The sequence below is a fragment of the Sceloporus undulatus genome, chromosome 7 (assembly GCF_019175285.1).
Source record: "Sceloporus undulatus isolate JIND9_A2432 ecotype Alabama chromosome 7, SceUnd_v1.1, whole genome shotgun sequence".
Classification (NCBI taxonomy): domain Eukaryota; kingdom Metazoa; phylum Chordata; class Lepidosauria; order Squamata; family Phrynosomatidae; genus Sceloporus; species Sceloporus undulatus.
The window spans coordinates 22,283,107-22,308,531 of record NC_056528.1 but is presented as its reverse complement, the minus strand read 5'-3'; the positions used below and the strand labels follow the sequence as shown (position 1 = coordinate 22,308,531).

The window sequence follows — 25,425 nt, the reverse complement described above, 5'->3', positions numbered from 1 at the left end:
TTTCCACTCAATGATGTGTTGAAAAATGTATAATGTTTTGTCAACAGCTCATCCTCAAAGTCATTTACAGCACCATCATAAAGCTGCCACAGTGCAACAGCTTTAGAAATTCATTAAATCACAACAATCACAACACCATACCAAAACCAGGAGGTGTTTTCAAAGCAGTCACTTTTCCCAAATTACAGCCAAAGATGAGCCTGAAGATTAAAGTGCTTAAAGCTTGATGGTTAATATCTAACTTGCCATTTCACTGAATCCTTATGGTATCATGGATCTCGAAAGCTTCCTTAGAGGTCACACAATCTAACCCCTGCTCTGTGTCATCTCTGTACTTCAGGATGCAGTGACAGTAACCCTGACAGGCAGCTGTGCAGAGAAGCCCAAATGCCTCCAGTGAAGGGGAGCAGAGCATGGAAGCTGGCCTTTTTTCTTCCACAACAGCCCAACCTACTTGTGTGGGATCACTGGCCTAGCTGGGGGGGGGGAGGATTCGCCAGGCAACCGGGGCACAGCATGAGTTACCACACTGGAGTAACAGTGACTAGTGAGACTACTGTATGGCACCCATCCCAACAGCTAAATTTCACTCTCCTTCCTCCACTGTTGGGTTTTATCTGGCTCAGGAGCAGCCTTGCAATGGCACTGCCAACTCACAGCTCAACCCACCCGCCTAGTTTTGACTCACTGTGTGCTTTGATCTCCTGCTCTGGCAGGGTTCCCTTGCCTGCATCTCTCTCTTGTCTTGTTTCCAGGCACAGCCAAATATATATACAGAAGGGGCATAATGGATCCAGGGCTTGGAGGATCAAAGTGCCAGGATTATTTGATCACACAGGAAAGATGATGTCACATCCCAACCCACTCAGGCTTCCCCGGTCCTTCTGGGTTTAGCAATAATATGCAGTGTAGCTGCGGAGAGGTGTGTGGATTTTTTCCAAACAGTACTGTAATCTATCTTTGTTGTAAGGGATTATTGTAATGTGTGGTGGGACGGCTTGGTTTGGGATGGGCAGTTAAGAGCCATTAGTTCTACCAAAGGCTTCCTCCTAGTGGAGGTGAAAACTACTAGATCTGTTAATAACACACCAAACACAGATGCCATTTGCACTTAAGGGGTCTCCTTGTGGGTGTGTGGCTTCAGGGAATTTATTTCCTTTACCATTTATCACAAAATATCACTGCTGTGCATTGACCTCTTAAGAACAGCTCAGTTGCCAGTCTACCTTGCCCAGCTTTGATTTTGTCAGTTTTAAGATCTTCCCCGACCTTCTTATGTTAGATATACTGATATCTTAGAGAGTCAAACCCTTTACACAGATTATTGATGTGTCAAATCGTTTAATCAATGGATACATGAGTAACTATTGAATAATTCCTCTTCTGATAGTTTAGTGCCTATGTGCAATCGGTTCTCTATTTCTGAGGCCAAAGTAGGTAACAATCAATCACATTGTCCACATGGCACTTGGGCGTCTAAAGCTTTTCACATGTTCCTGACCACAGAATATCACCAAATGCTGCTCCAGTGACTCAGGATTTGTTTAATGGTAACAGAAAGAGGACAGGATTGTGGGTTGGTGGGGGACTGCAAAAGACAGAATGAGAGAGACAAACAAGGAAAGCAAAATATCTTCCCAGTGTATATAAAAAACGAAATAGCAAATGGGTCTCTTTTCTCTGCCCAGAGCTCCTACAGCACTCTTAATGAGATTTAGGATTTTGATCAATTTAGCTGCCTCCCAACACCTGAGCATCATTCATTCTTCTTCACAGACCGCATCTGGATTACTAGGTGCTTCACATTTAAGGAGGATGTATACAGACTGAACCAGATTCAACAACAATGGCCACGGCTGTGGAAAACAAGTTCTGCAAGGAAAGTTTCAAGGACACACTGATACATTAAGCTTGGACAGCGCTTGGAAACATTATATTTTGGATGACAACTAGCCAGCATGGTCCCACATCATCCAAAATGTGACTTTTCCCTGTTCTGAGCTAGAGGTTCTTCAAAGATCTTAAGAGCTGTCACATAAAAGTCTGTTTAATCTTCTGCCTTAGTGAGCAGGACTTGATTTAATGTGCATAAATTACAGGAAGGGAGATTCTGGTTGAACACTGAGAGAGGCTTCTCAGTGGCAAGGACAGTCGGCAGCTGCAACCCATTATCTGGAAGTGTAACATGCCCTCGCTCATGGAAGGTCTTCGAACAGAGGCCTTGCACACACACATGGATGCTCTAGCTATGAATCTTCCGGATTCAGTAGCAGACTGGTGGGATGGCCTACAGAAAACGTGGGCAACTTTTGTGGGGCTGCGGGCCAAATGTTTATCATGAGTAGCTCCCATGGGTCACACCTTGAAGAAACGGCAGAAGAAAGTGGTTGGATGGGCTATGTTCTATGTTCAGCCAAAAAGCAACTTGCACACAGACTAACTTTTAAGTAAACAATCAGACTGCCCTGGTTAGGCTGTTTCAGACACACCACTGGGCAAGTGTTCATCCCTTTGCTAGGGAGCTGGATTAAATACAACTCTTAAGACGTCAAATCCCACTATTAAAAAAGAAAACATGATATAGGTCAGCTGCTGTAAGAGGATTGGGAGCTGAGGCAATTGAGTCTCTCTCTCATTGTTCTGGCTGTCAGGAGGAGCAACTCAGCCCTTTCTCTTTGTGAAGAAGAGAAAAGCAGGGAGAGCAGGTGTGGAGTCCCCACTTGGCCATGGAGACCCTGGGTGACCTGGATCCCTACAGTTGAGCGGCCATCTCTAAAGACACCATGAAGGCTGGGATTAAAGTTCTCCACAGGATTCCTCCCCTTCCCAGGATCTGCTCAACTCCTTAGCTCAGCAGAAGGGAGAGAAGCTGGGGAGAGGATGGGTCTTCTGGAAGACCAGATGGGGATACCTAGTGGGCCACCAGTGGGCCACTGCCCAAAGCTGTCCCAATCCTGCAGTCTGAAGCCTGTGTAGACCTCAATGCAATTAGGATGGCTTTGGGGGAAAAACTAGCTGGAGATAATTGTAATCCTTGCTTTAGTTTTAGAACTCACTGTTTGCTCCCAGGTTAGGATAAGTGCCCCCTTCCTCTTCACAAAACAGAGGGCCCTTTGCACCACTCCCAGACCTACACAGAGACAAAGAGACCAGCCACTGAAAGGGGGACTGAAAGGAAGACTGCAAAAAGGCTGATTATGGAAAAAGTGGCTTTAGAAATCCCAGGCTAAAAGAGTTGGGGGAAAATCACACTTAAATGCTTGAGGAGTGAAGTCTAAGAGCTGATGGACTGGTGGCGAGGGAGATGTGTGTCTCTCCCCCGCCGCTTCTCCTAGGTTATACAAAACCAAGGCTGCCCATGCTTTGCCTCTGCTGGCATTTTCCATCTGCTCCCATGGAGAAGCATTTACTGCATGACCGTCCACACCCCTTGGAATAGGCAATGACCAGCGTTCAGGTGCCAAGGAGCCTGACTCTCTGAATTATTGAACACCTCAGAACGCTGGCTTCCTCTCCTGTTTTGCTATTTCTTTTTTTAAACAGGGAGAGCAAGCTAGTGCAGGGTCGTGGCAGGTTGTTGCCTCATCACTACATTGTGGTACCCAGGAGAGGAAGTGTAAGGGAAGAAGAGGGCCCAGGGATCAAAGTCTTACACTCAGAAATTTAAAAAAAGGAGGCAGCATGGAAAAGGCCCAGAAAGGCTAAAGAATTGCCAAGGAGGAAGGAATGTTTCTACTGGTGCACCCAGCCCTGTACAATCTTTTGGACCCTCCTAAGATCTATACCAGAAGATGCCCAGACCATCATCATCCAGATTGGATACTGGCCAATGTATCTGGAGAATACCAGGAGGCTGGCCTAATGGGTGCTGGTGTCCAAGGTATTTCTTAGTCTATGTTTAAGAAAGGATGGACTGATGGATTAAAACGCTACTTTTAATACCCTCCTTGATTAGTACCCCATTCCTCAGATGGAAAAGCCCCCTCCCTGGTGGCTTACAAATGAGTAGAAACAAAGACAGTCATTGCCATCTGTCTATGTTCTAGAAGATGTTACACAAAGAGAAGGGGGGAGGAAAAGAAGAAAATTCGCTTAATTGCTTTAACTGGAGACACTGGGACTGACTCCACAGGTTCTTCAGCCAGCCTGATGTGGGGAGCCTGTGGCCCTCCAGAGGTTAAACACCAACTCCTCTCCATTACCATTCACCACGATGACTGATGGGAGTTGGAGTCTAACAACATTTGACAGGAGCAGTCTCCATTCCTTGGCTTAACCTGAGTCAGACCATTTGCTTGTATAACTTTGCAATGGACAATACAGCAAGTTCAGAAAAAGCTGTGCATCATCCCTAAGCTATTGTGTTTCTTTCAAATACGGTTTATTTTGGGGAGGCCTGCACAACATAACATTTCAGTGTGCTGCTTAGCACACTGGGTCCTCAACAGTCTATTTTGGGGGAGAGGAATAGGCTGCTCCCAAATTTCTTTTAAAATATATATTTGCATTTCTGTAAATTCCAGGGTTCCTGCTGATATCTCTCTTGTGGCTTTCATTGGCACCGAGCATCTTCATGTACACCTAGAGGGAGTCTTTTGCAGTGTATCAGGATAGCATTTCTCTTCTACACAAAACAGAAAGAAAAAGAATCCCCAAACATTATATTCTATGACAGAGCAGAAGCTTTAATTCTATGCAGTCCCCTCTTTTTTATACAGTAAGTAGCAGCCAAGGTTTTGCAAAGCATATTTGGTTCAGGGAACTAAGGTCTTGCAAGGAACGCTGCCTTGACTAGTGAGCAGATTGATGTAGGTCCTTTATAGCATTTGTGAGATCCTTCAGGAACATGCCGCAAGTAACCTCCTGCTACACCCCTCCCATGGTTCCACAGGTCAGCCATTCCTCAACTGTCAGGCCCCATCTGCAGGGGAGAAAAATAAATTTCCCTCATCCAAGGATCAATCTTGCCAGAGAATTGCTTTCTGAATGCGACCTTTGAGAATCATCAATCTAATCAGAAAACGATAACCTGAGCAACCTGACCCAGCAACACAGCACTTTTCAGACCAATCAATCAGGATGCATTATTTAATAAGGAGCAGTGGTGCAGCAGCTCCAAATGGCCAGGGCTGACGACCCTCATGGCCGCCTCGCCCTCCAACAAGCCAACGCTTCCACATCTCCTGCATTCCCCTGGGAACTTTGGTTAAATGACTGTCTAGGATTTCTCTTAGCAAAAGAAGAACACACACGCAGAGCTAAGAACAGTTACATTTTGGAGTTACAATGACTCCCAGAATCACCCAACCAGCAGGAAACATTTCTGAGTTCTTTGCACATATCAGTTCAGAGGTAGAAACAGCAAAAAGATCAGAGTAAATAGCACATAGTTGCTCCCTTGGGCTTCTTCTGGTTTTGTCTTATTGGATCTCCAGCTGACTCTATGCAGGAGAAGTTTCGTATCTAACTCACAGGTGAACGTGCGGACAATATGATCGGCTACAGAGGCACAAGGCCCCAAATTTCCACTAGTGGTACATCTGCAAACTTTGCCAGTGATGGTGAACCTTTTAGAGGCCAAGTGCCCAAATTGCAACCCAAAACCCACTTATTTATTGCAAAGTGCCATGTCCCTCTGGCTTTCCAGTGACAAACACTGGCAAACTCTGTGCTGGGCTGAGTGCCACCTCTGGCATGCATGCCATAGGTTTGTCATCACTGCAAGTAACCATCTTCACTGTCCTCATGGCTGCTCTGCCCACAAGCAGAGTCCACGAGTGCAGAGTCCTGGGTTAACCCACATTAACAAACCAATTCTAGCAGGAGCAATTCATTTGTAATCCTAATATGTCTTTATTGCTCATTTAAAACGAGGCCTCCTCAAAATATGCATTGCATGTCTGTGTATCACAATGATATATATAATTTAGGCCTGGCTATCAGACAGGCTGGGTCTCCCTATCTGAGCCTCCCTCTGTTAGCAGGTGAAGGCATTTTTAAATTTAAAAATCCAACTATTTTTTGAGTACCAAGTGTTTTTCAAGGAGGGACTGGTGGACAGCATCAAGTGATCATGCTTCGTTGTCCCATGTGGCTATGTGAAAGAGACTATGGGAGAGGAAGAGAGTGAGTGCATGTGTATTTATGGCTTGGTGGGTGGGTAAGTATTGCTCTAGGCCAGACCTATTGCCAACTGAAGCTCCAGCTGCTGTCTTTTCTAAGCATACCCACTTTCCATAGGAAGGTACAGGTATGTGCCATAGGAATACCTGCAGATGCTCACAACTGCCCAGGACCCAGTGTGCCAAACCAAATCATTTGTCCATCTATGTCTACATCAGGATGGTCCAAAAGTCATTTCCAACTTGAACCTATCACAAGGTTTTCTTGGCAAGATTTGTTCTGAGGGGAGTTGCCTTTGTCTTCGTGAGAGGCTAAGAGACAGTGACTTGCTTGAGATCATCCCGGGAACTTCCATGACTGAGTGGGATTCAAACCCTGGTCTTCAGAGTCGTAGTCCAGTCCTCAAACCACTACCCCACTCCGGGTCTCAGTAATATGTTTCATTATAGCACGTTCTCAATGTCACCTTTTGGGCCAAGGATATAGTCATCACAAAGCCTACTTTAAACAGGAGAGTCCTCTAACTGACAATCTATTTGAGGATAGATGTTATCTGTAGCACTGAGCATGCAAAGGTCAGTTTAATGATACAAGTAAAGATAGAAAGGTGAGTCCTGGGGCAACAACACTTAATGGTTGTACTGGGCAGCAGACACATAAGCTATGAGCCACACACAGTCTTCCTCACTAGATGGAGATGCATTTCATTTCTAAATTTCTATCTGTGCTATATCTATAAACCAGCACTTACAGGTGTTATGCAAATCTATGTCCTATTTTGCCCTCTCTTTTTTGGTCATGCATTTTATGTTTTAGCTAGATGCTGAGGCCTAAAGTGTAGAGAGAAGAAGGCTTTGCATTGTTAAGTCTTCCCAGAAAAGAATAAAAATGGAAGAAGGTCAGGCTCTGAGCATTCATACAGCGCTCAGCCAACCCACCGGCTTTCTGCTATCTGCCAATCCTGGCTGACTCTACACACTACTATTCCTTTGTCCACTGATAGCAGGATCTAAGCTCACACCATCTGGGTTAGCGCACAAGGCCTTGAATCACAAAGTTCAGCTTTTTGGTTTCCAATTTCCCTCAGTTAGGAGCAGACAGGGTCAGAAGGTGGCAAGTCTTCCTTATCAGGACCAGAGAAAAATAGAGTCTTGGGAACATCTGTTCCCTTGAAAAGAGCTTTCTGCCAGGTGCCCAGGCTGTGAGAAAGGAGGTCCCCTCAAGCTCTACTGTCTGGTTCACAGAGTAATATAATCAAGTGGAATTTGCCAGTGTGTTTTCCCCTAACACAGTCAGGACTGAAGAGTGTGGTTTAAACAGAGAAAGCCAAAAGTGAAATGCCTGTTTATGCATTTTTAATGTGAAACCTTTTGCTTCCTCTTGTCCTCTTGAAATGATGCAGCAAGCTCTGAGATTGTCAGTTGGAGACATGCCCGTCCTTGGAGTAGGGGACCCAAGAAAAGGAGCCACAGTGGCATCTGCGGCGGCTGCAGCAGGGTGCCAAGGGAAGTTTGTAGGGATGAGATTACCCCCTCTCCGTCTTCCTCTTGAAGGTGCATACAATATCTGTTCCCAAAAGTCAGCATTTTGGAGGCTGGGCAGCTGCAAGAGAAATACCCTGATGCCAAGCCTAAGTAGGAAAATGGAGGCCTCATTCACACGTTGTTTTTTTACTGGAACACTGGAGTTTATTGCACGGCTTTAATCCTGCACTAGGCATGGGATATAAACACACAAGAACACATATTATCACACAGCTCCATCCCCAGGCAGTATTCATTGCATACATGACCCAGGCTTCCTGGGAGAAGCCAAGAGTGAAATAGTATCCATCCCAGTGCATTTATATCCCGCGTCTGGCTGGGATGAAAGCCCCATATGATAAACTCCTTTATCTCCTCTTCCCACTGCTGCTACAAAACCTCTGCCCATCCACCGGCAACTTCTACCCAAGGAATTCATTGTAAAACAACGTGCACTATAAGTGTGTACCTGTCACATTGAACAAGAGTTCAAGAGCTCAAAATGCCAGAGTCAGCAGCCATGGAAGCAGGAAGTATCCGGTATCAAACAGTCCAGGGTCAGAAAGCTGTGCATTAGGACACAGTCCAGGGGGCTGGGGTAGGAGGGTCTTTCAGAGAGTCCAATAGTCATAAATTAGTCATAAATCATACTTACACAAGCTGTCAACTGAATCCAGTGGTTTGACTGGAGAAAGTTCCCAGCTTATGAAGGCAAATAGTGAAACCTATGCTTTGGTTCCCTGCAGTGTTGAGAGTGTGCAGCTCATGGCTGTGTTCTCTATGATGCCTGGAATGCAGCCTTTCTCTGGTCTGAGCCATACACCAGAGCTTGGGCCTTTTTCAGGGTCAGGTGGCTTCTTCTCCAGCTCCTGAGCTGAAGAAGGACCCAGCTGGATATCCTGCATCTGCTCCACCTGCCCTTGTATGTCTGCTTTGTCTTTTGAGAAAGGCAAACTCTCAGCACCCTTCACTTCCAAGCTGAAAAGCACTCCAAGGATGCCTTCCAGCTGGAAAATAGGCATAAGTTCCCTTTCCCCTTTCTTTTTCAAGACAAAATGTTAAGCATTTTGCTGGCAGTCTAGAAATCCAACAAATGCAATAACTGGCCTTGGTGGGGCCAGAACTTTAAAAATGCCTTTTAAAACTGCCACAGTTTTAAAAGATGATTTTCTGGAGCCAGTGCACCTCACCCCTGGAAGTGGAGTATCCTTCCTTGGAGTATGTGATGTTGTTGTTGTATTGGAGGGCTTGGTTCTAAATAGATTTGGTAGTGTGTTCTGGGTGGAAGCTAGAGGCATGTAAGTATGTGTAGCAATCAGTGGGTATTTGATAGAGAATGCTGCCTAGAAGTCCACTGTGCACTTGTACAATGGTGTCAAGACTTTGTTGTGTGGATTATTCCATGTTCAGGGTGGGAGTTGCTGAAATCCTGGTGGAACTTCTCAAGTGATTGCTTTCCATGTGACCAAATTACAAAGATGTCATCAATATTCCATAGGTAAAGGGGAGATTTTTGGGTGCATGTGCTGAGGAAGGATTATTCCAGATCAGCCATGAAAATGTTTGCATACTGTGGTGCCACGTGGGTGCCCATAGCAGTGCCATTAACATGGGTGGAGGCACATATTATACCCCAAAGTGAAATAGTCATGAGTAAGTACAAAGTGGTGTGACTTGGCCGCTAGCTCTGCAGTAGCCTCATTCATGGCATTCCTGATGGCTTGTAATGCAACCTGGTGTGGGACAACGGTGTGTGGGGATTCTATATCCATAATGGCTAGGATTGGAGGTTGTGGGAGAACTGTATTTTTCACAGGGAATCAGTTTTATCTTTCATGTAACTTGATGGCAGAATATGGTTTGAAAATCGAGTCACCCCAACAGTGAGAATTCTAATTTAGTAAGTTTGCACTGCATTGTGAACAAATTTCTTCCCAATCCTAGTGTTGCTCACCCATAGAGCTGTTCCCCTTTACATCTCCTTTTCACTCTCCCTGTCATTAGGAAATTCACTGAAGGAAGTGGGCAGCTGCTAAAGCCCTCAATCCAAATGGCAGGGCTCTGATGGATGTGACGGAGCACAGCATGGCTTCCTCTCCATAGGACTGATGGGCCTTTAATAAGTCCCATGAGATGCTAGGTGGGAAGGAAGCTCTTTTGTCCCAGGCCCTGGAGAATGCCAGTTTTTCATCCTATCATTGCTCTTTGGGAAAAGCCAATAAATATTCACGTTACCATCGCCATCACCCCCCTGTGTCCTCCTGTTCTTCGCGACCGGTCATTAAAACATAGCCCCACCAGCAGCAGCTCTTTCTTCATGGTTAAATCTATTCTGACATGGTTCTCTGTAAAAGGTTTGGACAAAATTGGCAATCCATGACGTGAAAAAGGCCAGTAACTTTGTAAAGTGAAGTCTGTCAAGAAATGTTTTTAAAAAAAAGAATTTACATTTCGGTGTTCTGGACTATAGCTTTACTCTTTAAAAAAAAACTGCAAAAATAATTGCTGCTTTCATTGAAAGGGAGAAAAGGGGAAATCTAAAATCCATTTTCCATTTTTTTCCCTTTTATCTCTTTGAAAAGCAGGTACAAATAGGAATATCTGAAAATGTTACTCTCTTCTGCACTGAAACTTTTATAAACTCAAATTCTCTCAATCTCAGGCCTGAAACATTTGAAAAAATGTTGATAGTTTCTCCAAAAATGCACCAAAATGAAATGAAACATAGGGGCTATACAGACCGGCACTTTGTGAGGGCTGAGCGTCCGCACGCTCCAAGTCCTTACATCGCCACCTGGGCACCATTTTGGCACACACTCTTCTAGACAGCATGTGCCATGATGATGCACCTCTGGCGCAGCGCCCAAACAGCGCAGCATGGAAAGGGCATAAATATGCCACGGTGCTTCTGACACTCCTTCCAAGGAACCACTTGGGGCGGCTTCTTTTTGAGTCCTCCAAAGGGTGGAACAGGGCTGTAGCGTGCAGTTGCTGCGGCCCCAATCCAGCTTCATAGACTAGCAAAGCCAGACTTTTAAGAAGAAAGCACTCAGAGACCTCTTTATGTATATGAAGGATACTGTTTGGGGTTCTTTTGCCTTTCATTTTTCCATGAAAAATGTAAGGACATTTTTAATTTTGCTACATTTTTGTTATGAAATAAAACTGTCATACAATTAAACTGTTTGTATCCTGTGCATATGCACCTGGAATTGAACCTCCCTGCCCACACTGATATTTTTTTTCCTGAGTAACCATGCAGAGGCTTCTGCTGTTCCTGAACAAGAGTGCTCCAAATTAATAATGAAGTGAATTTTAAAAACCAAACAGTATTGAAAAACTGCAGATGGCATTTCCCTCTTCTATGACACACCTGACCCTTCAAAGAGTATTCCTGCTATGACACACCTGTGCATCACCCAGGAAGCAAAAACAACACAGCTCTTGTTTCAATATATGCTGATTTTATTCAGGGATTGGGAATGCTACTCTGGAATATAATTCTGAGATTTCCTCAGGGAGTATAGATATTGGTGGATACTGGGAGTTTAAGTAACTTTCCCAAACTTAAATTTTAGCCATGTGCAGACTAATGCAAATTTAGAATCACAAAGTGAGACGGAGGCGTTTAGGCCAACTTGCTCCCTACTCAATGGACAAAGTTCTACAGTGAGTTGAGCTAATATGAATAACAGGATCATAAAATTGTAGAATTGGAGACGATTCCAAGGGCCATCCAGGACAACTCTGCCACACGGGAATGAACAATCAAAGCACCCCTGACAGATGGCCATCCAGCCTCTGTTCAAAGACCTCCACAGAAGGAGATTCACTACACTCCAAGAGAGTGTTTTGCACTGTTGAACAGCTCTTACTTTCAGGCAGTTCTTCCTAATGTTGACGTGAAAGCTCTTTTCCTGTAGTTTGAATCCATTGCTCTGGGTCCTATTTGAAGCAGCAGAAAACACGCTTGCTCTAACATGGCATCCCTTCAAATATTTAAACAGGGCTATCATATCACCTCTTAACCTTCTCTTCTCCAGGCTAAACATCCCCAGCTCCCTAAGCCGCTCCTCATAGGGCATGGTCTCCAGGCCCTTCACCATTTTAGTCACTCTCCTTTGGACACGCTTCAATTTCTCAACATCCTTTTTAAAGTGTGGTGCCCAAAACTGGACACAATATTCCAGGTGAAGCAGAATAGAGTGGCACTATTACTTTCCTTGATCTAGACACTATACTTCTATTGATGCAGCCTAAAATCACATTTGATGTGCTCAAGAACCCATTTATTTGTCTTCTTGGCTGTCCATAGTATCCTAAGTATTCTTCTCCAGCACCACATTTCAAATGAGTTGGTTTTCTTTCTGTCTGCTTCCTTCATTGTCCATCTCTTGCATCCATACATGGCAACTGGGAACACACTGGCCTGAATGATTCTGACTTTAGTGCTCAGTTGTATGTCTTTGCTCTTCAGTCTCTTTTCATAGCTGCCCTTCCCATTCCTAGTCTTCTTATTTCTTGACTGCAGTCTCCATTCTGGTCAATGTTTGATCCTAGATATGGGAATTCTTTAACTGTTTCAATTTCCTCATTGTCTAGATTGAATTTGTGTATTTCTTCTGTGGTCATTATTTTTGTTTTCTTTAGGTTAAGCATCAGACCTGCCTTTGTACTTTCATCTTTGACCTTCCTTATTAACTGTTCCAATTCCCAAATGTCTTCTGCTAATATTATGGTGTCATCCACATATCTTAGGTTGCTAATGTTGCTTCCTCCTATCTTAACTCCTCTTTTTACTGATTCTAATTCTGCTTTCCTTATGATGTTTTCAGCACATAAGTTAAACAAGTAAGGTGATAGGATGCAGTCTTGCCTGACCCCTTTGCCTATTGGGAGCCACTCTGTTTTCCTGAATTCTGTTCTGATGGTGGCCTCTTGTGCTTGATATAGATTCCTCATCAAGACTATCAGATGTAGTGGCACCCGCCCCCAATGCGTTCCATAGTGTGTGTCATAGCTTTTTGTGATCTATACAATCAAATCACAGTAAGGGCTGTTCAACAATGGAACACACTCCCTCGGAGAGTGGTGGAGTCTCCTTCCTTGGAGGCCTTTAAACAGAGGCTGGATGGCCATCTGTCAGGTATGCTTTGATTGAGAGTTCTTGCATGGAAGGGGGTTGGACTGGATGGCCCTTGTGGTTTCTCCCAATTCTATGACTATGATTCTATGAAATGCTTTGCTGTAGTCTATGAAACACATACTGATTCTTTTTTGGAATTCTTTGGTGTGCTCCATTAGCCGTCATATGTTTGCAATGTGGTCCCTAGTGCCCCTTCCTTTTCTGAATACTGCTTGTATCTCTGGAATTTCCCTCTCCATGTATGGTTGGAGTCTATGCTGCAGATTTTTGAGCACCATTTCTGCTTGCATGTGAGATTAATGCTATTGTCCTACAGTTGCTGCAGTCTTTTGTATCTCCTTTCTTGTGGATTGGTATGTATATTGAGTGTTTCCAGTCTGTTGGCCACCTTTTTATTTTCCATATTTATTGGCATATTTCAGTTAGCACTAAAGTTGCATCTGTCTGTAGGCATTGTAGCAGTTCAACTGAGATATCCTCTGGTCCTGGGCTATTTATTTTTTTCCCCATTTCCTTTATTGCAGATTCCACTTCATTTCTTAGAATTTGGTGTTTGTCTTCATATGCCTCTTCCTTTCAAATGTCATTCATCCCTTCATTTCTTTTGTATAACTCTTCTGTTTATTCCCTCCAGTTATGTTCCTTTTTCTCCATAGAGCATCCCTGCCCTTGGTTTGAACTTGGCTTTAATTTCTCAGATTTTTTGGTAGAGATCTCTCATTCTTCACTTTTTATTGTTGTGTTCTATTTCTCTGCATTGGTCATTGTAGTATTTCTCCTTATCCCTGCAAGTCAGATGTTGCACAGTTGTATTCATACTTCTAGTTTTGTTCCTAGCTCCTTTGCTTTTGCTTTTCTTCTTTCTTTCATTGCACGAAGTGTTTCATCTTCTATTTCCCATTATGTAATCTGTTTAAAGATGGTGATATAACCATGTTTAAATAAATGAAGGGGTGTTATGTAGAACAGAACTTCTTAAGGTGGTGATCCATAGACCAGTGCTGGTCTGCAAGCCATTGGCTGCTGACCCTTGGAGAGTTTCCAGGTAAGAATGAAACAACTATATCCAAAGGGGATAAATATACTAGTCCTTGGCACACTGGAGGGAAAGTCGACCAGTCGACCATTTCTGCTCAGAAAGCATCAGTGGAGAAAGCTTGTCTTCTGTCGCTCCACTGACTGGTGCATGAACCCATAAACCCAAAGGTGGTGGATTCGTCTTCACTGGAGATTTTCAAGCAGCAGGGGGAGGTCAGGCAGAGTGTGGTACCCAGAGGTACCCAGAAATGCTGGTCCTTTCACCTGGTACCCAGCCTTAAGAAGAAAGAAGGCTGGGCTCTTATCAAATGAACTAGAGAAAGGAGGAAGAGGCCACATACCACAAGGCCTGGAACGGAAAATAAAACACTGAATAATTGTGTCTAATGCACGCATCCTCACTCTGACAAAAGCTTGGTTTATTGTGGTTGTTGTTGTTGTTACTGTGATTATTATTCCCGAAGGCTGCAGCTGCTGAAAGGTTTGTAATATTAATAAATTACGCTGCAATCCCTTTCCCAGGGATTAGTTAACTGTGAAGGATTTAAATATTTTTAATAAAAGAAAGGAAAGGAAAGGAAAGGAAAGGAGGCAGGAAGGGAGGAGAGATAAAGAGAATGCTGCAAGTAGGTTCAAGAAAAGCAGCGAAGAGAGGAGAGGAGATCTTCGTAAATTCCTCAGTAAATGGTTGGTGTTTCTCCAGCTGGATTTTTCATCATGACACTAGCCATGTGTCTGCATCCACCCCCATTAATTTCACTTACCCTGCATCTACCTGAGAGCCACCTGGGGTTAAAGGAGAGAGAAAGTGAGGTGGGTGGAGGAGCAAGATGTGATTATGAGGAAGGACACATTAACACTTGCCCTTAACACCTCACCTGCCAATTGAGCTCTATGTGAGCCAAAATGGAAAGGAGACCAGGAATCTTCCTTATCTTCATCACTCAAGATTAACAGTACAGAAACCTGGAGCGAATGAAAGAATGGAATGGACAGGGTTTGCCTGTTCCCTCCACCATGCCTTCCTTCTTCTGGCCTGATGTATTTGTGCCTGCTAGCCAAAGAAGGGCTTTCTCGTTTCTATTCCTGTCCCAGGTCCTCAGCATCTCCAGTTACCCAGCGGATCAATAGCAACAGGATGAAAGAAATGAAATCTAAGAACAAAAGGAGGGAGGGAGGCATGCATAAAAATAACACCATTCTCCTCCCCACCAGCACACAACAGAATGTGCCTGCTACCCTAATGCAGTTTGGCTAAGATGCTTCCTTTTGATATCCCAAGGGAACTGATCGGAAGCTCATATAATCGGAGTTGGAAGGAACCCCAAGGGCCATCTAGTCTAATTTGCTTCACATGCAGGACTCCACAGCTAAAGCATCCTTCAGAGGTGGCCATTCAGCCCCATGATGAATGGTGACTGAGTTTTCTTGTTTTCCTTTTCCTTCCCATCCTTCCCCCCCCCCTTTTGTGTCTTTTTTTTTCCTTTCCTTTTCAGAGAATGAAGTCTGAACCATCTTTTCTTTTTAAACTTTGATATGCAAGCTATTCTAGCAGGCTTTTCAGTTACAGAGAAAGAAATAAATGCTACAAACAAATAAATGCGCTTTGCTCTTAAAAATGTGCTGCAGTGAAGTAGTAGAAGTGATAGAGAGAAGCCACAGAAATGTCCTAGAGCAAGTGCTTACCATTTTAGCAATGCAACTCAACCATACATTCTCTATGGGTTGGATAATTGAACTACTTCCATGTTACAAGTTACCATCATCTCTTGCTAAGAGACACATCCTTGGAGTTCTCACCCCTGGAGATGTCAGCAGGTCTCTCTGCCAGGACAAGGTCTAAGTCTAGAGGAGTTTTTGTACTTTGGCAAACCTTGCAGAGCTCATCCCGCCAGCAAAGCATCACTGACCTTAGCTGACTTTGGTTGTTTAAACACAAACACTCCCAAAGCATTTCAGCTTAAAAACTGCAACAAGACTACTGCTATCAAGTGAACGATATTTTTATTGAGTTTACAAAAGCAATGGCTTCTTTCAGTGGGTATAAGGCTTCACAGCATAGGTTTGTAGACAACCTGGAGCCATGAGATGTCCAATCACCGCCTGCCCCCTGCAGATTGGGGTGGGGGGGGTAAAGTGGGTACCTGCGTCATCCCCACACCATGATCCCAGCCACTCCACTACTGTACTCCTACTTGCAACTGCTCAGCATTCTGGGGAAGCAGATGGACATTACGCCAGGCTTAGCCAGGTGGCAGGAAGCAAACACCAGATGATGGCATGCAGTTCTAGGTAAGAAGCAGGCAGTTCACCAGAGGGCAAAGCAGACAGGGTGTGGGCAGGTAAGCAAGTGCAATGAGGAAAGGAGGACAGAACTGAGAACGGCCTGGAAAGTCACTTTGAAAAAAAGTGCAATGCTTTCCTAAGAAAAGTTAATCTGAGTAGTCATTACAGTACATACATACACTCTCGAGTTGTACATGACAATTACTTCCCATTACATTTGGAGTGGGGAATAAGTAGTGATAAAACGTGGAGTTGTTATTGTTGTGTGAAACGTTAATGAGGGGAAAGCATGAAGAGCCAACAGTTTCCTTCTGTAAAGATCAACCAGCAGCCCAACTTACAGGACCTCACTAGTTTCAGATATGAAAAAGAGAAAGAGGCATACTTGCAGACACATTTCTCACTGCTGAGAATAAAACGGTCATTCCTTCCCAATGGTCACTTTGAGTTCAGCCAGGGATGTGAAAGAATCTCACTGCTCCTGAGATCTGTCCCAGTTCTGGTCATCCTAAGAGAAGGAGTCTGAACTGAAAGCCTTTGTCATTCTCCTCAAGAGATCTCCGCTCTGGTGCCAGACTGAGAGGCAAAAGGATTGCCTCCCTTTATGTTTGCCATAATTTGCAAGAGTTATAAACTTAAATTAGGACCACAAAGTATAACTATGATTTTTTTAAACAGATGATTAAAAGAAAGAGCCAAAATGGGTATGAAAATAACTGGCTTTGAGAATTCAAAGTCTGAGTTTGAAAAACTAGGGATGATATATAAAATGTATAAGACTTTATTTAAAATGGAAACTGAGGATGAAAAGATAAAAAAAAGTATGATTAAATGGGCACAAAATGTAGGCCACAGTATACATTTAGAGCAATGAGAGAATTTATTGGGGGGGGGGGAATGAAATTAATCTTGAATCATATAATCATCAAATCATCGAGTTGGAAGAGACCCTAAGGGACATCCAGTCCAACCCCTTTCTGCCATGCAAGGAGACACCTGCTAAGCCCTCATGACAGATGGCCATTGAGCCTCTGTTTAAAAACCTTCACAGAAGTATAATGTCTAGATCTAGGGAAGTAATAGTGCCACTCTATTCTGCTCTGGTCATGCCCCACCTGGAATATTATGTCCAGTTCTGGGCACCACAATTTTAAAAGGATGTTGAGAAACTGGAGTGTGTCCAAAGGAGGGCAACTAAAATGGTGAAGGGCCTGGAAACCATGTCCTATGAGGAATGACTTAGGGAGCTGGGTATGTTTAGTCTGGAGAAGAGGTTAAGAGGTGATATGATAGCCCTGTTTAAGTATTTGAAAGGATGTCACATTGAGGAGGGAGCAAGCTTCTTTTCTGCTGCTCCAGAGAACAGGACCCAGAACAATGGATGCAAGCTACAGGAAAAGAGATTCCAGCGCAACATTAGGAGGAACTCCCTGACAGGAAGGGCTGTTCGACAGTGGAACACGCTCCTTCCTCGGAGTGTAGTGGAGTCTCCTTTCTTGGAGGTCTTTAAACAGATGGCCATCTGTCAGGGATTGAGAGTTCCTGTGTGGCAGAATGGGGTTGGACTGGATGGCCCTTGTGGTCTCTTCCAACTCTATGATTCTATGATCCATTCCTGTCTTCCCCACTACCTTCCGACTTATCATTCACACAGAAATAGCATGAACACAAATCAAATGGGAAATCAGCCATCTTAGCTTTTTTTTCACCTTACAATGCTTTTTGCTATCCCCATCCTACGCAGACACAGACGCACACACAGAGTTGAGGTCACAACACAACATATGGTGCAGAACAGCAATGCAGAAAAATAAAACCAGCAATTGAGGGGAAGTGGGGGAAAGTTACCCAGGGGACAGAGCTTCACAAATGCTCTCATCATATGTCTGAACTCAGGTGGGCTCCATGTGGCAGACGGAGTTCTGGGGAAGGAGGAAACACAAATGGCATTTGCTGTTTAATCATGGATACTGGTACTTGCAGTCAGAAGCCTCATAGACCACCTTTGGACAAGCCAGATGAACCTGTGTGCCCATCACAGGTCCTAGTGCTGTATTGCTTTATTCCTTCCTAGGATCCTCAGGCCAGCCCTACCAGTCAGGACAGTGAGGTTCAAAACACACTGCAGAAATAATCCAGTTTGAGACCACTTTAACTGCCCCGGCTCAGTGGTAGGGAATACTGGGAATTGTAGCTTATTGTGGCACCAGAGCTCTCTGACAGAGAAGGCTAAGTGTCTCATAAAACTACAGTTCCCAGAATTCCCTAGCACTGAGCCAGGCAGTTAAAGTAGTTTCAAACTGGATTATTTCTGCAGTGTGTTTTGGATCTGAGGCATCAATTTAAAGCAGTGTATCTTAAATTACCTGATATGGTGCATTGGCAGGTTTCCTCCCACCCCAGTATGCCAGGGATTAGCACCATGTTCTGCAGCTACAAGTTTCCTGGAAACTTGTCATGGACTGGTATTGGTTTTAGTCCACAGACCATCCCTTTGAGGAGCCCTGATCCAAGGCATGGGTGAGCCATGTGGGGTCTTCACCCATTTTTGCAGCCAAGGTGCATTGCTCCTCATGTGCCTTGTTTGGGTATAATAAAATTTTAAACAAAGGGAGTTTGAAACTTGAGCTGAACCTCTGGCCTCTTCTTCATTGCCTTAGACCAGGGGTAGGCAACCTTTTTGAGCCGGGGGCCGGGTTGCTGTCCCTCAGACAACTGGGGGGCCGAAGCCAAAAAATAAATAATTAAATATTTTTTAGAAAATTAAATATATAAATAACCCAGGACAAATGTAGGACAAAATTTTCAAATGGAAGACACTTTTTTTAAAAAAATGGAGGACACGTGAAAAAAATTGCTGAATTTTTTTAAAATGTTAATATAAATGCATGTTTCTGAGGCTTCTATAGACAATTGCCCCCCAAAGGCCCCAGCGGCAATCGGTGGCAGGACCAGGCCGGGGGGCCGGTCCCAAGGCCTTGCCGGGCCGCATTCGGCCCGCGGGCCGCAGGTTGCCTACCCCTGCCTTAGACAATAAAATGCCTTGAGCTAGCCCTGCTGAAGTCAGCTTGCAAAGCAAACAGGACCTGGGGTTGGATTGGCAGCAACTGTAGTGCTAGTGGCAAAGGAGGGGAGGCCTCATGAAAACATATCTGCTTTACATCTTTAAAGAAACAGACTGCCTTTTAAATATCCACATCATTACCTCCAATTTGCAACATGCCAGCCTTTATGAGGCACAAAGAAAACAATGTCCAAATGTTCAGAGCTGTTCCAAAGGGAATTGCAGAGCACGTTTCATGTAATAGAATAAATTCCAAAGCAGTGTATACCATAGCTGTGCAACAAGAATGATTCATAGAAACACAGATCTGGAATGCTGGAAGTGACCCCAAGGATCATCTAGTCAAACCCCTGCCTATGCAGTGATCCATAATAAATCATCCCTGAAAGGTGACCATCCAAATCCTGTTTGAAAACACTAACATCTTCTCATTTAGCCCATTTCTTTGCCAAGCAGTTCTCTCGCTGTGTCTGCATGGGCCAGAATATTCTGAGAGCAGCCCGGAGTATTCTGGCCCCAAAGCTGCTTCAAAGGCTCCCCCACACACACACACATACACACTACCAGAGCATTCCAGACTAAGACCAGGGAGCTGTTTGCACATGTGTACCACTGTGCTACCCACTGCCGCTGGTGCGAGTCGTTCCCTCTGAGGCTGAAAACAAGGCACCCAGCATCAGTCACATGGCTGGGTGCCTCGTTCTGACCTCAGAGGGAGCGACTTGTACCAATGGCAGCAGCAATGGGTGGCACAATGGGGTGCATTGTGAACAGCTGTGTGGCACACCAGAGGGCTCTGGATTTTCTTGGACGATTCAGAGCAAAGGTTGAGTTTTTTTAATATATACTGAGGGTGGTATACAACAGATTTGGTGCTGAACTGACCTTACATCATCTGGACAGTCTGTACTAGAACCGGTGATTGAGCTCTGGACTGATTGCCATGAGGACAAAGGGAATCGTAGAGTTGGAAGAGACCACTGGGCCATGCAGGAACTCTCAATTAAAGCATCCCTAACAGATGGCCACCCAGCCTCTGTTTAAAGACCTCCAAGGAAGGAGCCTCTACAACATTCCAAGAGAGTGTGGTCCATTGTCAAACAGCTCTTACTGTCAGGAAGTTCCTCCTAATGTTGAGGTGGAATCTCTTTTCCTCTAACTTGCATCCATTGTTCCGGGTCCTGTTCTCTAGAGCAGCAGAAAACAAGCTTCCTCCATCCTCAATATGACATCCCTTGAAATATTTAAAGAAGGCTATCATATCACCCCTTAATACCCTGCTCCCTAAGTCGTTCCTCATAGGGAATGGTTTCCAGACCATTCACCATTTTAGTTGCCCTCCTTTGGACATGCTATGTGTCCCGTGAGGACATGGCCACAGTTAGAATTTCCTAATAATTCAGTAAAATTTCTTGTAACTGGAATCCATTGGCTTGGGCCTTAAACTGTGGAACAGCAGAAAGCAAAGTCATTCCATCTTCCAAATGATGAACAGACCTTCCAATATATGAAAATGGCATTATATCACCTCTCAATCTTCGCCAAGTGAAACTCACCCAGTTGCCTCAATCATTCTTCATAGGGATTGGTTTCCAGATCTTCTACCATCTTGGTCACCCTCTTCTAAAAATGTTCCAGCTTATCAATAGCTTTCTTAAACCATGATACCTAAAACTGGAGATGAGGGAGGTCTGGCCAAAGCTAAACAGAGTGGCTGTTTGCATTACTTGCCTTGACTGGGGTCCAATACTTCTGTTGATAGAGCTGGGAATCCCTGACTGCCTGCACACTGACAATCTGGGTATCTTTTGCTGCCTACATTCCGATTGCCAAATTCTGTTTTCTCCAGGACAAACCAAAGTACAGTTGTTGGGGCACATCCAGTAGTTGTTAGCTTCTAGCCAACAATAACCATCATGCTTATTTAAGCAAGTCTCATCCAGCCATCAGGGCCCATTAAAGAAACATGTTTAGCTACTCGCGCTATTCCAAAGCCAAGACAAAAGATCACTGAATCATTTAACAGTCAGGACACCACATCACAGGATGAGGCCTCTGCTTCCTCAGCTCAACATTGTGCAAATCAAATCACATATCCTGCTTTATCAGACAGAAATTGGACCGGTTCAAAAAGCTTTGTGTCCAAGACTCTGCTGAGCACAGATGGTCTCCTTCCTCCCCACTTCCTCCCCACTTCTGCACAAAAGAGAAACTGGAGAAGTGCAGACATGTTTGCAAATTTCAAAAAAGTGGTGAGTGCCTAATGTTCGACCCCTGTAGAAAAAAGCCTACAGCAGCAAAGAAGGAGGGTGAGGCTGGGCAAAAACAAGCCCCTACAAATTAGGTTTTAGGATAATTCACGCCAATGAAGGATGCCACTGTTTGACTTTCATGCAAGATTCTGACTTTGCATCCCAATTTGGAGGATGAAAAATGCAGGGGTAAAAATGAAACTATTTCCCCTGGGGCAGTAATTTGATTCAGTCACTGTCTCTTGTCAGGCTAGACTTCAGCAGCACGCCAAAAGAGCAGCCTTTCAGGGCATTATGGATGTGTGTGTATGTGTGCATGTGTATGTGTATCAGACTGGCAAGCACCAGAAGAAGGAAAGCATCACCTCCAGGAAAGGGACACTCTAATGGGGCCTAGCTGAAGTTAGCATAATGCAGTTATGCTGGTAGGGGAATGGGGGAGAAACTTCTAAGTTTAAAATGCAAATTTTAACCTCCTTCCCTCTCTCTATCCTCTTTCACATCAAATCTTTAAACGCTGCTTCCAGTTCTTACACTGCTGGGTGAGAGTAAGAAGAGTCCTATCCATGTACGTTCACAGTTTGCTTAAGGTCACAGGATCTGAAGTTCTATTGTGTCAGGTTCTGTTGTATCACCCTCCTCTCCTCTAGGTTCTGCTTTTCAGCAGTGAACAGGACCTTCCTGAATGACAATCAAACCCATTTGAACTATTTATGGATGAAATTTATAACCTGCCGTTCCTCCAAGTTGTTGAGAGAATATGTGGCACCACAAAAAAAGAGATGCAAAGGAGGGGGGTCAGAAAGAGAGGGGGAGGAAGTTGGAAGAAAGGAAAAGGTAGTAAAAAGAGAGAGAATGAAGGATAAAGGATCTACACTGCTCATCTTTGGTTCTGGCCTCACACACTGTTGGCTTCACCCCTGCCCCACACAAATCATTCTGTGCTCCTTGATAAACTAGTCCAAATATAACATCTAAATACAGACACAAACATAGTTATCTTCCTGCTGTGAATGTTTTTTATTTTGGGAGACCTCATCAGTTTAGCAGTATGACTAGGTCCTGGGCTTATATAGAAGATCATAGAATCATAGAATTGTAGAGTTGGAAGAGATGCCAAAGGCCATCCAGTCTAACTCCTGCCACACAGGGAGACCCAGTCAAAGCACGCTCGACAGATGGCCATTTGGCCTCTGTTTAAAAACCTCCAAAGAAAGAAATGCCACTACTCTCTGAGGCAGTGCGTTCCACTGTCGAACAGCAATTACTATCAGGAGGTTCCTCCTAATTTGGAGGTGGAATCCAGTGATTCATGTCCAAGTCCCTGGAGAACAGAAAACAAGCTTGCTCCATCCTCACTATGACATTCCTTCAAGTATTGAAACATGGCTATCATGTCTCCCCTTAACCTTCTCTTCTCCAGGCTAAACATACCCAGGTCCCTAAGCTGCTTCTCACAGGGCATAGTTTCTAGAAATTTCACTATATTGGTCACCTTCCTCTGGACACATTCTAGCTTGTCAACATCCCTTTTGAATTGCAGTATCTAAGACACAGTATTCCACGTGAGATCTGACCAAAGTACTATTACTTCCCTCGATCTAGTCACTACAGTCGTATTGATGCAGCCTAGAATCGTATTGGCTATTTAGCTGCTGCATCACAGAGTTGATTCATATTTACCTTGTGATCTGTCAACCAACTGTAGATCTACCTAACTAGCACTGTGTAGTCCACATTTTACTAGCTTGTTTGCAAGGATATCATGTGGGATCTTGTTGAAGGCCTTATTGAAATCAAGATATGCTACATTCACAACATTCATCTACTAAGCTTGTGACTGTCAAAAACAGGGATAAGATTAGTCTGGCATTACTTGTTTTTGAGAAACCCTATGCTGACTTTAAGTAATCATGGCATTCCTTTCTAAGTGCTTACACTTAGTCTGTTTCGTGATCTACTCTAGAATCTTTCCTGAAACCGATGTCAGGCTGATTGGCCAGTAATTATTTGCATCCAAAAAAGCCCCCCTTTTTATTGTTTTTTAACCTCTCTAACAATGAGCTTATTCTACACTTTAGCTTTTCTGATTATCTCCCTATACGAACTGCTATTTCTCTGAATCCCACTTTGTTGATTTCCCCCCTTTTCCATTGTACATGTCCCTTTTAAATCTTAGCTCAGTTGAAACCTCTTTAGACATCCATCCTGGTTTCTTTAGACGCCTCCCATTTTATTATGTCAAAGCCTACATGCCATTGCAGTTTTTCAGGGACATTTCATTTATATGCCACTTTGCTGTTTACATTCCCCTCCACACACACTCATGTGGATGTTTCTGCATGACAACTAGAGATAGCACTATGATGCACCCAAACAACCAGACCCTGGCCTGAAAATCCTCCCACTGGCCTTTTAAAGAGCAGAAGATTCCTTGTGGTTTTACACTGCGACATAAGTAGCTTGTTGGAGACCCCTCTGGAAATGTATTTTTGATTCCCATCATCACTCCCACTCTCACAAAAAACATGGACCCCACAAAAAGGAAATGGAAGATCAGGTTACCTGGCCGTGACTTCAATGTTGGAGACGGCATAGAAATACTTATACAAGTTCTCCCTCTGCACATAGGTGCCTCCTAGCGCCGGTCTCAAGAGCCTCAATCGCAAGTCTGTCAAGGTGAAGAAGTCCTTCAGGCCTTTGGCACTCTCCAGCCGCGTGTAAAGGTTGTCCATGTTTCTGAGCTCGGGCCCAGCAAAAATAGCAAAACGATCCCTCACCTCAAAGCGGACATTCTTCTCCTTTTTGGACCCCGCCCAGCGGGAGTAGTCCTCAGTGCAAATTACCCTGTTGGCGCTGGTGACAGAGAGGTCCCGGACCCTCCTGGCTTGCATGCCAAAGGCTTCATTGCAATCATCTGCGTAGTACTGGTATGGGTGCCAAGTCCTCCCATTGTCCAAGGACTTCTCTAGCAGCATCATAGTGGGACGCCCATATTCAAAGGTCACCACAATGTCATCGGTCAGCTCAATGCTCTTGTTCCAAGAGAGTGTGATGTTGGCCAGCAATGGCTCTGGATAGCGGCTCCATGTCATGCTCTGCCAGTAGGTCGCCAGGCCTTCATCCTCCTTGTCAAACATCAGCTTGGGTGGGTGAGCTAGGTCTGGGTTGGAAGCATCACATTCATCACTGCACATGTAAGGGTTTTCCTGAAAGAAGAACAAGAGTAACAAGAGAAGAAAGGGACAGTGGATAGCCAGAGCTAACAGGGCACTGAGCGAGGGTGGAGGGGTCAGCTTTGAAAGAGTCCCCATGTGCCCAAGGAGGGTACCAAAATGTAAGCAGTTGTGTTGATTCATTTTACATATTCCAAAGAGCGGAATAACTTCATACTGTCCTTTTCAGGACCAGCCAACAGTTGTGGAACAATAAGCTGGCACAGAATGGAGCAGCATAAGGGAGACCAGGCACTAGACCAGAATCAATTGGAAGGTCCCTCTGTGATGCACAGTACTTTTTCAAGGTGTTCCAAGTCCCGGCTCAGTAACATAATGTAGGATCTAAATTATGCAGCTGAGATGGAAAACCTTAGCAGGGAAACCAGGAATGGATTTGTATGGGTCAGTTCCCTGGGCTTAGCATGTGTCCAAAGCTTCCCTGTCTTACTTCCCTTCCACCCACCTGCCTCAGCACAGGGACATAGCCAAGGGGGGGTGGGGGGTCCAAACCGCACCTTCCGTTAGATACAATGAATGGTGTGTGCCACTGCACCGCCGCACCCAAGCCCCATTATAATGGTGTCACTTAGTCTGGAAACCCGTCCCCCCTTCCCAAAATCCTGGCTATGTCCCTGCCCAGCAACTGCTATTCAGGTTCTCTGTGGTCATTCCTAACAGCCATACGTAAACCTGCCCTAACTTCAGTTGGAAGTTGTGAAGAAGACCAGTGCCCCCTCCCACCCCGTGCACCCGTTTCAAGTAGTCCTGTCCACAA

The 25,425-nt window shown here is 44.5% G+C and overlaps 1 protein-coding gene across 2 annotated transcripts in view; it reads right to left on the bottom strand.

Moving 5' to 3' along the window:
* The window catches only part of NTNG2 (netrin G2), a 98,557-nt gene that overhangs the window by 34,894 nt on the left and 38,238 nt on the right, over positions 1–25,425 (bottom strand). For both annotated transcript variants that reach the window (XM_042478569.1, XM_042478570.1), the window contains exon 3: positions 23,998–24,641. In XM_042478569.1, the coding sequence (XP_042334503.1) occupies positions 23,998–24,641 (644 nt within the window). The remainder of the gene's footprint in view (positions 1–23,997; positions 24,642–25,425) is intronic.